The sequence below is a fragment of the Scomber scombrus genome, chromosome 7 (assembly GCF_963691925.1).
Source record: "Scomber scombrus chromosome 7, fScoSco1.1, whole genome shotgun sequence".
Lineage (NCBI taxonomy): Eukaryota > Metazoa > Chordata > Actinopteri > Scombriformes > Scombridae > Scomber > Scomber scombrus.
Genome location: NC_084976.1, coordinates 31696595 through 31713053, shown reverse-complemented (window position 1 = coordinate 31713053; position 16459 = coordinate 31696595). Strand labels below are relative to the sequence as shown.

Below are 16459 nucleotides of genomic sequence, written 5' to 3'. Positions count from 1 at the left end.
TAGTTTAAATCCAGTAGATGGCGGTAATGTGATATTTTGGACGCCAACAGACACCAAATAAAATCGACAGGAAGAAGAAGAAGAAGAAGAAAAACCGGAAGCACTTTAATGTTGACCTTCCGGCACACAGGAGTTCATGTGTGTGTCTCGCGCTCTGAAGTCAACTATTTGCGTTATATTCAGTTAATATGCAATAAATAGCTTCAAATTAACCACCTGGAACCTGCATCAGCTGATCGGACGGACTGAGCAGCTGTGAGCCGGTAAGAAGACACAACAATGAGATAACCTCTGTGACCTGAGAGCATGCATGCTTTATAATGTATTATTTAACTTTATGTATAATATAATAATAACTGCACATATACCACAGCTTGCATTATTACTGACTGGTGTTGTTTTAATCAGAGGAACCAAAGCAACACCAGGATATATTTACATAATGTAGGATTTCACAGTTTCTTGTTCATCAGAAGACCAAAAAAAAAAGAGACAAATAATCAATGACATGAGATCTAAAACAAAACCTTTAGTTCGGTATTAATTAGTTTCATGTAGGTGATTTTATTTCAAGTAATATTCAAATGATAAAAACCTGTTAACTCCTGCAACCAAGCAGCATTCATATACCAATACCAATACAGCAAAGTACAAATACTCTATTACAGTAAAAGTACTGCAGTATTATGAGTGATGTAGTATGCAGTATTACAGTAAAGTACTGCACTGTTATGAGCGATGTAGTATGCAGTATTACAGTAAAAGTACTGCAGTATTATGAGTGATGTAGTATGCAGTATTACAGTAAAAGTACTGCAGTATTATGAGCGATGTAGTATGCAGTATTACAGTAAAAGTACTGCAGTATTATGAGCGATGTAGTATGCAGTATTACAGTAAAAGTACTGCAGTATTATGAGCGATGTAGTATGCAGTATTACAGTAAAGTACTGCAGTATTATGAGTGATGTAGTATGCAGTATTACAGTAAAGTACTGCAGTATTATGAGTGATGTAGTATGCAGTATTACAGTAATAGTACTGCAGTATTATAGTGATGTAGTATGCAGTATTACAGTAAAGTAGTGGTTTGGTCCTCTGACTGATATATTATTATTATGACATCATTAGATTATTAATAGTGAAGCATCAGTGTTAGAGCAGCATGTTACTGTTGTAGCTGCTGGAGGTGGAGCTAGTTTACACTACTTTATATACAGTTAGCTAGTTTAGTCCAGTGGTTCCCAACCTAGGGGTGGGGCCCCTCCAAAGGGTCAGCAGGTTAATGTGAGGGGTGGTGAGATGATTAATGGGAGAGGAAAGAAGAAAAAACTAAGTTCTGATACACAAATGTGTGTTTTTTGGTAAATGTTCAACACATGATTAAACAAGAGATATATATGTATAGATTGATATATATTGTAAAATAAGGACATTTTTCTCCTCTGGTTTTTTATCAGAAATGTCGTTATTATGGAGCCTGAGACCAGCGCTGACGTCACTGCTGCAAGGTGAGTTTACACCTGTAATAAAGTCTGATAGAGAAACTGTGTTCAGAGCAGCTGAAACTGTGTTCAGAGCAGCTGATTACAGGTTGATGTCAGTCGGGACTCCTGAAGGTTCAGTGATGTTTGAGGCTCATGATCGTGTCCATATGAACAGTAAAGAGGTTTTTCTTGCTGTAATCATTCCTCCTGTTCATTCTGACTATTAATCTATCTATTTATCTTTGAATAGTCAGAATGAAAGGAGGAATGATTACAGCACTTAATGTTCATTTTATTTAAGCAGTGTTGGGAGTACCTAGTTACATGTAACAGCGTTAAGTTATTTAATTATAAAATAACTATAAGTGTAATCTGTTCCAGTTACTGATGAAAGTACATCTGAAGTCACACCTTTACGATTATGCTCTTTTTAAATATTTAACATGTTACTGAATACATATATTGCTGTTTTTAAGTCTTTGAAATCAATATTTTTTTATATTTAGTAAATAAATCATGACGTGGGCTTAAATGGAGTCACAGTACCAATTAAACTCACTAAACTCTGGAATTTTATATTCCAATGTTTTTTTTTTTCATTGATGGATTTGTGTACTGCATTAAGTGTATGTGTGTGTGTTGCTGTGCCACTGAGAGGAAGGAAGGACGGAAGAAAGGAAAAGAAGACAGGAAGGAAAAAGGGAAGGAAGGAAAAGATGACAGGAGGGACAGATGGAAGGAAGGAAGGAAGAATCGAATAAAGGAAAATAAGACAGGAAGGAAGGAAGGAAGGAAGGAAGAATCGAATAAAGGAAAATAAGACAGGAAGGAAGGAAGGAAGGAAGGAAGGAAGGAAGGAAAAGAGGCCAGGAAGGAAGGAAGGAAGGAAGGAAGGAAAAGAGGCCAGGAAGGAAAAAGGGAAGGAAGGAAGTACAATCAAACATAAGGAAGGAAGATGGAATAAAGGAAAATAAGACAGGAAAGAGAGATTGAAGAAAGGGAGAGAGGAAGGAAAGAAAGAAGGAAAGAGAGATGGATGGATGGAAGGAAGGATATATGGAAGGAAGGAAGGAAGGACAGATGGAAGGAAGGAAGGAAGGACGGAGAAAAGGAAGGAAGGAAGGACAGATGGAGAGAAGGAAGGAAGGCCAGATGGACGGGAGGAAGGAAGTAAGGAAGGAAGGATGGAAGGAAGGACATATGAGAGAAGGAAGGAAGGAAGAAAGGAAGGAAGGAAGGAAGGAAGGAAGGACAGAAGGAAGGAAGGACAGATGGAGGGAACATTTACCCTAACAGCTGAAAACATTGGTTAGAAAACTAGAAAAGTCATCAAATGTAATAAGTTACATTACTTATTACATTTTAAACAGAGTAACTAGTAATCTGTAACCTTAAACATAGTGAACTCGTCCTTTAACCTAAATATAAAAACCCTTTTTCATTTATATATATGTCTCCTCCCTGCAGTGTCCCAGCATGCATCTGGCTGGTCTGGCCCCGTCCTCTCCAGATCGATGGCCACCCTCAACCAGATGCACCGCAACGGTAAACCCAAACAACCTCCCAAAAGCGTCGGCGCCACTTTCGGCCGCCCGCAGATGAAGGCGGTGATCCTGAAGACCATGATCCGAAAACCCAAGAAGCCCAACTCTGCCAACAGGAAGTGCGCTCAGGTGCGGCTGTCTAACGGGAAGGAGGCGGTGGTGTTCATCCCCGGCGAGGGACACAACCTGCAGGAGCACAACGTGGTGCTGGTGGAAGGCGGCCGCACGCAGGACCTGCCCGGCGTCAAACTCACCGTGGTCAGAGGGAAGTACGACTGCGCTCACGTGGTGAAGAAGAAACAATAGAGACGATGGTGTGATGAAAGTGTTTGTCTGTGTGTGTGTTTAATAAATGTGTCAATGATTGTTTTTCAGTGTCCATGAGGTTTATTTAAATTTAAAGGGTTAAAATGTGAAAATAAACGTATGAATAACTTCACACATTCTTTTTTTGTGGACCCAGCATCAAATTTCTGCTTTTAATCCATTTTGAGAGAATATATTAGAGGATTATGGTAAAAATGTCTAAGTGGTGTAACCATAAAAACTTTGTACCAAATAATTCAACTTGCTTAAAAACAGTAAATTGTCAATAAAACACCATATCAACTAGTTTGGCATGATCTTACATTATAACTTTTATATTAAATAAAGGTAATGGAATACAATTGTTCTACATATTACATTTACTCTGGTAACCATGGAGATCAGGAAACATTTACATGTTTTAAATGAAGTCATTATTAGTATAAGTCCACTTATGAATGAATGAATGAATGAAGGCTTTATTTCAAACATGTGGAAAAACAAAAACAAAGAAAAAATATAAATATATGTATCTTACATAACAGAAAACAACAGTCAAACGCACAAAACAAGGATATTGGGATACTGAATATTTGTGGCTTGTGGACAACATAAGACATTTGATGACGTCATCTTGGACTTTAGGAAACACTGATCCACATTTTTTAAGAATTTTGTTGTTTGATTAATTGAAAGTGGTTAATAGTCGTTAGTTGGAACTAATCAAAAGTAGAAGGTAACGAACGTAATACACCAACAGCTGGCCACTGAATAAAAAACTATAGTGCCTACGTTGACCTGAGTTAAAAGTCAGTATTTCAGCTGTGAGCTCATTACATACTCGACTGCTGCTTAGAAGTAGAACATCATCAGAAACAGAAAGACCAGATAAGACTTTACTGATCCTAAGAGGAGGAATTTACATGCTACAGCAGTGCTGGAAACGAAGAAAAATGCAAACGTGGAGTCATAAATGCAAAGAAAAGAAGTCAAGTGAAAGGACTTCTGTCTGTCTACATTACATATATTAAAATACTTAGATGATATACTGTACATGACAGAGGTTGTGACCTGACTGGTATTCTCAGATTATAGTAAAAGACAACATGAAAGAATAATTAGAGAAGGTTGGATCCTGGATTTTAATATAAAGACAACCATGAAAGTCTAACGTGGTTTATCATTCAGACTTTTATTTGTTTAGCACTTTTCATACATACTGTAACACAAAATGCTTTACATAGTTAAAAAGTAGAAAAAAATAAATAATGGCTCAATAAATGCTGTCATAACATCGGAGGTAGGATAAAAATTTAAAAATTCAGAAAACCCAAATAAAATAAAAGATTCATAAAATAAAAGTTGTAAAACCAGTAATGTGAGGAGGATTTATTAAGACAAGAATAAAATAAAAATAATAAAACAAGTAAAGAGTAAATGTGATGAAATAAAAGTAAATATAAAAAGGAATCAGGAAATAAAATGGAATAAAAAGGTGGAAATAAAAAATAAACATAAAAAATAAATGAAACAAAAAAGATTAAAGCTAAATAAAGACAATAAAAACACTTTATTATATGCTCAACAGTGTTGTTGCAGTGCGTCGTCCGGCCGGCAGAGGGCGCACTGAGCCAGGGAAAAAAACTTGGATTTTTACATTGAATTAATTCACACTCAATCGGATAACGTTGTGTGTGTTTGTTGTTTACAAATGAAAAACTACTAAAGTCGACATGAATTCACTTGGCAGCCCGTTAAGAAGTCCCCCTTTCCTCTGGTGTGTTTACATTTGGGATATTAAATGGATAAAGCCTTTAAAAAGCTCGTTAAATGACAGAGCTGGCGGCGTCGCTCTGCTGCAGCTCCGTCTCTGCGCACAGTGACGCTACAGCTAGCATTAGCATTAGCTCCCGTCTCGGGCCAGCCGGAGTCACAGCAGCCAGCGGGTCCTGGATCATTTTCACCCCGAGGACTCGCCTGTTTTCTGGGGGGGGGGGGGGTTTCACATCGTGTCGCGGTGCTTCTCCCACACACACAACTACGGTAGGTGTCGGTGCGTTGCGGTGATCGTTAACGTGTTGTGGTCGGTTGGTCACAGTTAGCATGCTAACTAGCTTCAAAGGGAGAAATATCTGCACCGTTTAACTCGCCCGTTAACGGTAACTGACGGTAACTCACTTTAACACTATGACGCGGTGCTTTAACGCTTAATGCAGTAACGGACACACACACACATTACGTTAACACACCGGTGTACGCAATAATTAACCGTTAAACGTCAACAGGAGGCATTAACGGCTGGCAAGGGTTATGTGTTGCTAAGCAACCACGTTACCGATACGTTTTTTGATATGCAGTTTAATACATATTTATACAGTTTAATACAATTTAATACAGTTTAATATGCAGTTTAATACATTGTTATAGAGTTTAATACAGTTTAATATGCAGTTTAATACAGATTTATACAGTTTAATGCAGTTTAATATGCAGTTTAGTACAGTTATACAGTTTAACACAGTTATACAGTTTAATACCGAGTTATAATTACTTCACATGTGATGTTTTTAATGTGAAATGTTTGTATAGGAAATGATAAATTCACGTGGGCCTTTTGGTAATCGTAGGTGTACTTAGAGTATTAGAGGAGCAAAAAAACAACATTTTGGAAAACAGGACAAAAAACGTAAGTCATGTTTTGCTCATCGAGGCCACTGAAAATCAGCCTATAAAAAAAAACCCACAAACTGACACGCTGACTGTCTTCATCCGTCTATATTTCAGAGCTCGGAGGGGAGCGGTCGGCCTTCAGGAGGAGGAGGAGGAGAGCATGAGGAGATGAATGGAGTCAAAGTGGAAGCAGAGCAGAGAGGAGACGACGTTCAGCAGCTTCCTGCCGAGGGTCAGGGAACATTTCTTCTTGTCCAAATGTTTTACTATTGTAGTTGATTCACCTCAGAGTAAAGGCCCGTCCATACTAACAACGATAAGTATAAACATAACTACAAAGATAACAATGTGAACCTGATATCTGGATCATAAGAAGGGCTTTTGATTAAGAACTAAATTGTTTTATAGTCTTTGTTTTGATGTTTTAAATTTTTGATCTTTTTATTTTTCTACCTTTTTTATAATCATCATTCTAAAGTTTTATTTTCTTATCAGTTTTATTTGTTTCTTTTTAATCTGTTTTAACCTCGTTTTTACCCTTTCTCTTTTCACTCTTATTTTACTTATTTATTTAATTATTTTATTTATTTACTTTTATTAAATAATAGTTTTTATTAAAATGTTCTAAACATTTTTATCATTCTTATTTTCTCTTGTGTGCATTAGTCTCAATTTTTTGCCTTTTTAATTTGTTCTTTCTTTTTATTCTTATTTTCAGCTTGTCAATCAAACTGTGAAGCACTCTGAACTACATTAACCTGAATGAAAGCTGCCGTATAAACAAAGTTTGATTGATTGCAGGAGCGGGAGACGCTTCGGAACCCGATGATCCGACTACACCGGACGAACCGGGACAAACTCCCAGCAGCCGTCAGTCAAAGCGTCGTCACTGCTGCTCGGTATGTGGACGAGAGTTTTCTCACCCGTGCCGCCTGGCAGAACACATGATCACGCACTCTGGAGACAAACCTCACAGCTGCTCCGTGTGCGGGAAACGCTTCACCAAGAAGATCAACATGGTGGTTCACCAGCGGGTTCACACGGGGGAGAGGCCGTACTCCTGCGCCGACTGCGGTGTCAGCTACGCCCAGCTGGCCTGCCTGCAGAGGCACCGGCTGCGGCACGCAGCAGAGAAACCGCACCGCTGCTCGGTGTGCGGCCACGGCTTCATTCAGCGCCGATATCTGGTCCAACATGAACGCACGCACACCGGTGAGAGGCCGTTCTCCTGCCCGCTGTGCCCAAAACGCTTCGCCTCCAAGAAAGGCCTCAGCGATCACCAGAAAACCCACGCAGAGGAGAACTTCTACTGCTGCGCCATCTGCAAGAAGCTTTTCTCAACGCCGTCGTCCTTCAGAGATCACGTGAGGCTGCACACGGGACAGAAGCCTCATCCCTGCTCGCTGTGCTGCAAGAGCTTCAACCGGCCGGGTCTGCTGAGGAAACACCTGCAGAAACACGCAGAGGAGAAGACGAAAGCAGCTGGCTGCACAGTGAGTAGGAACCTGTCTACGCTTTAAAGGACAGGCTCACATGTTTTAGAGTCTCTCTTAAATCAGATTTACTCCTCACATGCTTTAAGTGAACCAAAATGCATCAGTAGAAGTCAGGTGAGCACGTTCCCGCCTCTCATTGGAAGAAACCAGCATGCTTGGTTGTTAGTCCATTATCAGTTTAATGGTGTTATCTATGAAATAGTCCAAAACCTCCACATTTTAGTTCAGAATCATGTATGTATCATGTATTGCTACTGAAGTTATTCAACTATTAAAATGTTAACGATTAATGTCAGCTGGAGGCGTCACTTCCTAAATGATTGATTGTGTCGCCCGTCAGGAGGAAACGCCTCATCGCTGCTTCCTGTGTCAGAAAGACTTCTCCACCGCAGAGAAGCTGCAGCAGCACGAGCTGCTCCACCAGAGGGCGCTGCAGTTCGTGTGCGACATCTGCGGGCGAGGTTTCACCCGAGCGTCCAACCTGCAGGATCACGTGAGGTCTCACACCGGAGAGAGACCGTTCCAGTGCCACGTCTGCAAGAAACGCTTCTCCCTGCAGAGAGTCCTCAGGAAGCACCAGGAGATCCACCGCAGGGACGCACCAAACACCCCAAACCCCCCAAACCCCCTCACACCCAGAGACAGCACAGGCGAGCAGGTGACGGTCACATGATCACTGTTTACAGTAATGATTTGTTCCTCAGACCTCAGCAGGCATAAACAGGGAAGAAGAAGAGCAACTGTCATTTCTTCATAGCGTCCTGTTACAGTATCTGATTGGTTAAAGGATATTTATTTACATAACATACAGTTACATTTATACATTTAAACCAGGCTTGAGGAGTAACGGAATACATTTAACGGCGTTACATAATTAAGATTTTTTTTTAAAGTTAGGGTTAGAGTAATCTGATTACAGATTTAGTAAAAATGGGGATTATTTAGCAGGATTACAACTTTAAAACACATTTTACAATAAAGAAAGTTATACTACCATGTACTGTAAAAGCCCCAAAGGTGAGCAGAGCAGAAACAAGAGAAAATTAACTCACTGATCCACGATGCACAGCCGGTGCACGTACACACACTTCACACACACATTAAATTTAAAAGTTGGCAGGGATGGAGCGTCCTGGTGGTCAAGTGGTTAGAGAGCATGCCACGTAATCACAGTGTCTCTGGTTTGAATCCGGCCAGAGACTTATGCTGCAGGTCATTCCCCTCTCTCTCTCTCTCTCTCTCTCTCTCTCTCTCTCTCTCTCTCTCTCTCTCTCTCCTGTTTCCTGTCGGCCTCTCTGCCAGTTACTATATAAATAAAGGCAAAAAAGTAATAAGTCAAAGAAAACTCAGACTTCAGTCAGTCAGCGGGCCAGACGGTGTTTCTCTGAGCATGTACCTGCTATCTGCTCTGTTTTATTTCTACCTACAAAATATTTTGCACTAATCTGCAGCTGAGAGCAACACACAGATGGCTTTATGTCACAGCTGGCTGCAGCATCATACAGCAGCTGAAACGACAAGCGAGTCTCCAAACTGAGAAAAAGGCTGTGTGCATTTACACACGCGGTACAACAGTAACAACTTGATTAACAACAGATTGATCCAGATCTGACAGTGATTAATGTTCTGTGTTCTGCTGCACATCTACAGATCAGCTGTTACACAGACTCATGTTTAGATGGTGGGATTGTTTATAATAAAGCAGAACTTATAGATGAACCCTGAGCTCCATCAGAGAAATTCAATTTGATATCATTCAAGTCTACAGAGAGAGAGAGAAAGGCCAACTCTTTTAACCCTAACTGCTTGTGGAAATTTGTGAATTAAATGGTTTTTATTTGCAAAAAGTCCAACCCTGCTTACAAACAACAGATCTACCACACACAGACTGGCCGCTGCATATAAAGGCCGGTATGTATTTATAGTTTGATCAGTTTAATCTTGAATCAGCTGACAGTGTTTGATTCTCCATCACAGAAACCAGACGAGCAGCTGGCTGACGGCAGCGTGGCGGTGGTTTGTGTCGGCCTGAACGGGCTGAAGGAGCTGAAGGAGGAAGAGGAAGAGGAAGCGGTGCGTTCTCCAACCGGTGAGAGACTCTGAACACACGACACGTCCCATCAGACCTACACATACACAGATATTCACATTTATGCACATTTCTACATATATATAGCAGGGCTGTCAAACCATTCATTTTTCTTTAATCCTGATTAATCGCATTTTTATCACGTTTAAAATTGTATTATTTTGCATTTACTACAGTTTTTAAGTCCATATTAACAATGTAAAGCAATGAATGCAAAGACATTTACTTTATGATTTATTTCAAATCAAAAGAAAAACAATGAGCCTGAGCTAATTGCTGATTTAAAAAAACACAAAAACAATACTAAATTATACAAACAGGATAACACACTTATAAAATGTGCTTTATTTGGTAGTGTGACTAATTTTAGTGTTTGCATCATTAGGCTACTGTACGAAATTAGGTGAGTAGATAAAGGGTGAAAATATACTAAACAAGTTTGTTTATTTATGGAGGAAAATGATCCAATCGTACATTTCTGTGTGAAGCAGAAGTTAATGAGCTCTGGTGTTCAGTCACTGGTCTGACCTTTAACTTCAACTAAATGTTTATTAAAGCTAAAATCAGTCATGTGATTAAAACCCACACAGACGCCCCTCTAACATCTGCCGAGCTGAATCTTGACTCCTGCTTTCTACCTACAGACGTGAAGAAGCTCCACAGCTGCTCCGTCTGTGGGAAGAGTTACCCGCGACCGTCCCGCCTCAAAGAGCACATGAAGATCCACGCAACGGAGAAACTGCACCGTTGCTCGGCCTGCGGGAAATCCTTCACCACCAGCACCAACCTGCGAGCTCACGAGAAGATCCACATGGCCGACAGACCTCACCCCTGCAGCGTCTGCCCCAAGAGCTTCCTGCGGCCGTCGCTGCTGCGCAAACACATGAGGATCCACGTGAGGGACGGACTGGTGGCCGAGCCCCCCCACGGCCTCGACAAGGTTGATGATCAGCTGATGTTAAACTTCGTCTGTGCATAAAAAAGATCAATTTAGGAGCTGCAATCGTAACTATTCATTTAATTCATTCAGATACAGATCATTTATTGCACCCTTAGGTAGATTAGTTTTACAGTGAGTGAATGCTAGACGGTGCTCAGACTGAAAGGACAAAAGAAGAAGAAGAACGGCCCCAAAAAAACAAGATACAAGAATAAAAAATACAAATAAAATAAAGATAAATGAGAAATGATCAAATTATTAGCAGATCAATTTTTCCGTCGTCACTTCATTGATTAAAGATGGCAGCTCTGATGAGAGACTGATGAGATGTTTCTGTGTTGCAGGAGTTCTGGTTACACATGAAGACGGTGGAGGAAGAGCAGGAGCGAGGGATGATGAGGATAAAGGAGGAGGAGGAAGAGGAGGAGGAGCGAGGGATGATGAGGATAAAGGAGGAGGAGGAAGAGGAGCGAGGGATGATGAGGATAAAGGAGGAGGAAGGTCTGGATGAGCAGGTGAGATATCCAGATAAGTGGAAATTTCAACATCTGCATCTTTTGACTAATACTGTCTGTTTCCACGACAACCGAGCGAACACCCGTCTGCCGGCTGAAGATGGCTTCACATTGATGGAGAGCTCCAGATAACCATGTCTGTGTGATAATCCAGCAGGAGGCGGAGGAGATTCCTGCAGTCGTCATAAAGTCGGAGGACGGCTCGATGTTGGACGGCCGAGCGGACGCAGACGACGGAGACGTCAGCGGTTTGATCAACTCTGACGGAGAGGAGGAGGACTGGAGACGAGCGCCGGCCATCGGTACCTTCAAACACACACACATTTTAATACAAAGAATAATAAATACTTATACCGGTACTTTTGAAACGGTGCCTGAACCGGTGTTAAAGAATGGAAAACATACAAACTTTGTCCAAAAACGGTGCCTTTTTTATTTTTAAGGCATTTTGTGAAGTGCATGTTGAACAGAATATTAATTAAAATCCCCACATAATATAAATACAACTAAGACTAAGAGATAAATTTACCAATATAAAATAAAATTCACAACAAACTGTCATAATCATCATAATAAAAACAGCAGCAACGCAGAGCTGCAGGACGCTTTGCTCTTAAACTCATCTTCATTCAAGAGTCACATACAGAACAATATGATCTGGTGAGGGCCGCATCATTAAAAAGAGGGAAGGAAGGACAGATAGAAGGAAGGAAGGACAGATATAAGGAAGGAAGAAAGGAAGGACAGATGGAAGAAAGGATGGAAGGAAGAAAGGATTGAAGGAAGTAAGGATGGATGGAAGGAAGGAAGGAAGGACAAGGCTTTCCTCCTGAAACACTCAAACTAAAACTACTTAATCACTTTGTTAAACTCACTAAAACTAAACTGAAAAACAAAATAAAAATAAAAACTACTGAACGTTTCTAACCTATAATAACCCTGGTGAAGACTGTTATTATCTGACAACATGAAGCAGCTTCTGTTGATTAAAATAACCTTCATGTCACACTGTCACAGAACAAGATGGCCGCTCAGAAATCCTGTCCGACGGCGCTAAACGGAAGCACCTCTGTCCCGTCTGCGGCCGCGACTGCTTCAAGGCGTCGGCGCTGCAGAAGCACCTGCGGATCCACTCCGGCGAGCGTCCGTTCCAGTGCCCCACCTGCAGGAAGAGCTTCACGCAGCACGTTCACATGACGGAGCACCAGAGGATCCACACGGGGGAGAAACCCTACACCTGCGCCGACTGCAGCAAGAGCTTCACCTTCTCCAGCGCGCTGCGTCGCCACCAGCGGCTGCACACCGACGCTCGGCCGTACCAGTGCTCCGTCTGCCAGAAGACCTTCAAGCAGCAGAGCTCGCTGAAGAGCCACCAGCTGACGCACTCGGGGATCCGCTACCAGTGTCCGCTCTGCAGTAAGAGCTTCAGCCGCGCCCTGGAGCTCACCTACCACGTGGACATGCACTCAGACACCCGGCCGTACTTCTGCAACATCTGCAAGAAGAACCTGAGCGGAGCCAGGATCTTCCGCAACCACATGAAGAAGCACGGGACGCCGGACTCGCCGCTGTGGCTGCCGCCGCTGCCCAGAGCCAGAGTGGAGGAGACGGAGACGAGACGCAGAGGAGAAGCAGCGGCGGTGGACTGAAGTCGCTCTGTAAACCAGAGAGGAGATCTGATGGAGATCTGATGGACCAGTAACAGACTGGTTGGAACACTGACACCATCAAAACTGAACTGAGATGTTTCCTCCATATTTATAATGAACTGACTTGAAGGAGTAGGATGACATTTTGGGAAATACAGTTACACAAACATGCTGAACAAACATATTTAAACATGAATATATATCAATATTATATTTAAACAAGTGAGTGAAAAAATAAACATAAAACCATAAATTATTGTCTATATACAGTTTGTGTTCATTGTAAACAGGATAAAAAATAGTTGAAAGTGCCGGTAAGTTATTTTATTTACATACATACAGTAGGTGGTTAAGTGCAGTAAATATATTTATATATATATAAACATCCTGTTGAAGTGTCACAGTATTGAGTGATAGGTATAAACTTTATTGCACATTTTGTATTTTAATCTAAAATTAATGTTCCTGTAATAAGATAAGAAAACAGATGAGAGTGTATTTCCCAAAATGTTGAACTATTCCTTTAAAAACAACATTCACATGCTGTAATCAGTGTTATATACGGGTCAGTGATGAATCAGAGTCGGTAAGATGAGCAATTAAAAAATATATTAATAGTTTTAAAAGCAGCATCAGGTTTGTTAAAATGTACATTTAGTATTTTTGTTGGTTTTATATCATTTGAAATGACATTTGAACCATTTTTTACCAAAAGTAAGACTGAATGCTCCTGAAAATGTCAAATGGTGTAACCACAAAAGAATGATAAATATTAAATAATGTAATATTTAGAACAATTGTATTCCATTACCTTTATTTAATATAAAAGTTATAATGTAAGATCATGCCAAACTAGTTGATATGGTGTTTTATTGACTATTTACTGTTTTTAAGCAAGTTGAATTATTTGGTACAAAATTTTTATGGTTACACCACTTAGACATTTTTGCCATAATCCTCTAATATATTCTCTCAAAATGGATTAAAAGCAGAAATTTGATGCTGGGTCCACAAAAAAAGAATGTGTGAAGTTATTCATACGTTTATTTTCATATTTTAACCCTTTAAATTTAAACTAAACCACATGGACACAATAAAAACATCACTGACCCGTATAAGACTCAGTACTGTGTGTGTTTCAGTATTTATTAGATGATCAGTTTGTTGGTTTGGATCCAAAAATGAAGGAAATACAGAACCCAGCAGACTGACCCTTTAACAGGTCACAACATAAAAGTAACAGGAGGCGTTCAGGCGCAGCGTTGAGTGTAGGTCATCTGTGTTTTGGCAGCGCTCAGAGAACGCACCAGCAGCTGTTTTAACTTGTCCTTTAAGTTCTGCTCAGTTTTTGATATTTGGTGCTCGAGGATTCACTGGACACACACACACACACACACACACACACACACACACACACACACACACACACACACACACACACACACACACACACACACACACACACACACCTCTGTTGCCTACCCATGTGATGGTCGCCTGCAGTGCCTTGCTGCTGCTGCTGCTGCTGCTGCTGAGCATGTCGGTGAATCACAGTCATAACCAAAGGGACAGAAAGACACTTATTATTATTAATATTATTATTATTATTATTATTTATAGTAGAAATCACTGAAACTCAGACTGCTGCCATCGTGTTTCTAATCGCTGATCAATAAAGTGACCGAGAACACAAAACCTGTCAGAGTGAATTTATCTGAAGCAAAGCTGTGAACGTTATTTAAATACAGCTACAAGTTTATTTATTTGTTTCCTCACATTTACAGATGAATAATCCATCAGTGATTATTAGTATTATTATGAGTATAATAAACTAGCACATCGACCAGTGAGATAGAAAAACTGATGCACGTATCTTTTAAACATGAATGTATAAAGTTATACAAAATATTATATAAGAGATATAATATAGTTTTTTTCTTCCTCTTCTCCCTTTTTCTTTTATATTCTTATATTTTCTGTCATTTTATACATTAAATAATCGGCAGAATAATCAATAATTATAGTTAAGTGCAGACGACCTGATTAACCAATCCGGTCGTCATGGCAACATTAATAAAATAATGACATATATATATATATATAGCAGTAATAAAATGAGCAATTACAACTATAAGAAGTTCAGTTTATCAGCTTTAGATAATTTAATACCAGACTGACGGTTTGTCCTGAAGGTGGCGCTAGAGGACAGCCGATGCAGTCGTTAACATCCAGAGAAGCTGCTGGTTAGATTTTGATATTTCTTGATTTAAAAAGGTGGAGATCTTTTCCTGAGGGTGGCGCTATAGGAAAGGTCTGGGCCTCCTTAATGTACATGTAATATTCAGAAATGTCGTTGTATCTTGTGTGCAATGACAATAAAGCTTCTTTATCTTTAATACATATTAATATAGATAAAGATGGAAAATTAGAAAACAAAAAAAAACTTTACCGGAGCAGAAAAGAAAGTTTGCTGCCTGTAGAAGAGATAATATTAAAGGATTATTACAATGGAAGTGATGCAGGACTAAACCCACAGTCCTCCTTCTGTGGAAACATATATATATATGAAGCTTCAGAAAGGAGGAAAGAATAAAGAAGGAAAAAGAGAAAGACACAATAAGAAGTAGGAGAGAAAGAAAAAGAAGGAAAAAGAAAGAAAGGACAAGAAGTAGGAGGAGAGAAAGAGAAAGAAATAAAAAGAAAGAAAGGAGAATAAGTAGGAAGAAGCGAAAGACACAAGAAGTAGGAGAGAAAGAAAGAAAAAGAAAAAATAAGGAAAAAGAGAAAGAAAGGACAAGAAGTACAAAGAGGAAGATAACGAAAGAAAGAAAGAATAAGAAAAAAAAGAAAGAAACAAGAAGGAGAGAAAGAAAGAAAACGGAAAATTGAGGAAGAAAACAAAGAAAGAAAGAAAGAATAAGGAGAAAGAAAAGAAAGACACAAGAAGTAGGAGAGAAAGAAAGGACAAGAAAAATTGAGGGAGAAGACAAAGAAAGAAAGAAAAAAAGAAAGAAAGAAAGAAAGAAAGAAAGGAGAGTAAATGAGTCAAATTTTCATCTTCAGTGTTTTTAGTAGCAAAGTCTTTGTGTTACTATGGTTACACCACAGCTCAACAGGGAAACACTAAGAGGGAATCTGATGCTAAAAACACTGTAAACATGTCAGATATCATTGATATAATAACTCAGACTGATGAAGCTCAATAGAAGCTGATCATCTACTTTATATGACTGTGATCCTCCGGTTCATACTGACTATTAATAGATCTCCTTCATAATGCTGCTCTTTACTGTTCATGTGGACACCTGACTGCTGCTTTCACCCTCCTGTTGTCCTCGAGTCAAGGAAGGAAGGAAAGATAGTAGTAGTAGATGTTTGTTAGGACAGTGAGCTGCTGCTGCTGCTGGAGGAGGAGGAGGAGGAGGAGGCGGAGGAGGAGGAGGAGGAGGAGGAGGAGGAGGAAGAGGAGGAGGAGGAAGAGGAGGAGGAGGCGGAGGAGGAGGAGGAGGAGGAGGAGGAGGAGGAGGCGGAAGAGGAGGAGGAGGCGGAGGAGGAGGAGGAGGAGGAGGAGGAGGAGGAGGAGGAGGAAGAGGAGGAGGAGGAGGCGGAGGAAGAGGAGGAGGAAGAGGAGGAGGAGGAGGAGGAGGAGGAGGAGGAGGAGGAGGAGGAGGAGGAGGAAGAGGAGGAGGAGGAGGAGTCAGAGAGAATAAATCCAGCCTGCTGTCTGCTGCAGGATGAAAAGCTGCTGCTGCTTGTTGACCTG

General features: G+C 40.4%; 2 protein-coding genes across 2 annotated transcripts; both read left to right on the top strand.

Annotated features, from left to right (window-relative positions):
- Positions 1–116: 116 nt before the first annotated feature.
- Positions 117–3401, top strand: mrps12 (mitochondrial ribosomal protein S12). The gene is made up of 3 exons (XM_062422092.1): positions 117–263; positions 1461–1511; positions 2955–3401. The coding sequence occupies exons 2-3, from the start codon at positions 1463–1465 to the stop codon at positions 3335–3337; spliced, it is 432 nt and encodes a 143-aa protein (XP_062278076.1). The 5' UTR covers positions 117–263; positions 1461–1462; the 3' UTR covers positions 3338–3401.
- Positions 3402–5267: 1866 nt separating this feature from the next.
- Positions 5268–13447, top strand: LOC133983080 (zinc finger protein 345-like). Its single transcript, XM_062422032.1, has 9 exons — positions 5268–5380; positions 6122–6239; positions 6809–7500; positions 7844–8161; positions 9481–9592; positions 10237–10532; positions 10877–11047; positions 11202–11349; positions 12065–13447. Exons 2-9 carry the CDS (start codon positions 6176–6178, stop codon positions 12694–12696), a joined length of 2433 nt encoding a protein of 810 aa, XP_062278016.1. The 5' UTR covers positions 5268–5380; positions 6122–6175; the 3' UTR covers positions 12697–13447.
- Positions 13448–16459: the final 3012 nt, after the last annotated feature.

Excerpts from the sequence above, each read along its gene's own strand:
- LOC133983080 (XM_062422032.1), top strand. The coding sequence starts at position 6,176 with ATGAATGGAGTCAAAGTGGAAGCAGAGCAGAGAGGAGACGACGTTCAG. Across the intron at positions 7,501-7,843 it reads CGAAAGCAGCTGGCTGCACA|GAGGAAACGCCTCATCGCTG; the intron begins GTGAGTAGGAAC and ends GTCGCCCGTCAG. Across the intron at positions 8,162-9,480 it reads GAGACAGCACAGGCGAGCAG|AAACCAGACGAGCAGCTGGC; the intron begins GTGACGGTCACA and ends TCTCCATCACAG.
- mrps12 (XM_062422092.1), top strand. The coding sequence starts at position 1,463 with ATGTCGTTATTATGGAGCCTGAGACCAGCGCTGACGTCACTGCTGCAA. Across the intron at positions 1,512-2,954 it reads GCTGACGTCACTGCTGCAAG|TGTCCCAGCATGCATCTGGC; the intron begins GTGAGTTTACAC and ends TCCTCCCTGCAG.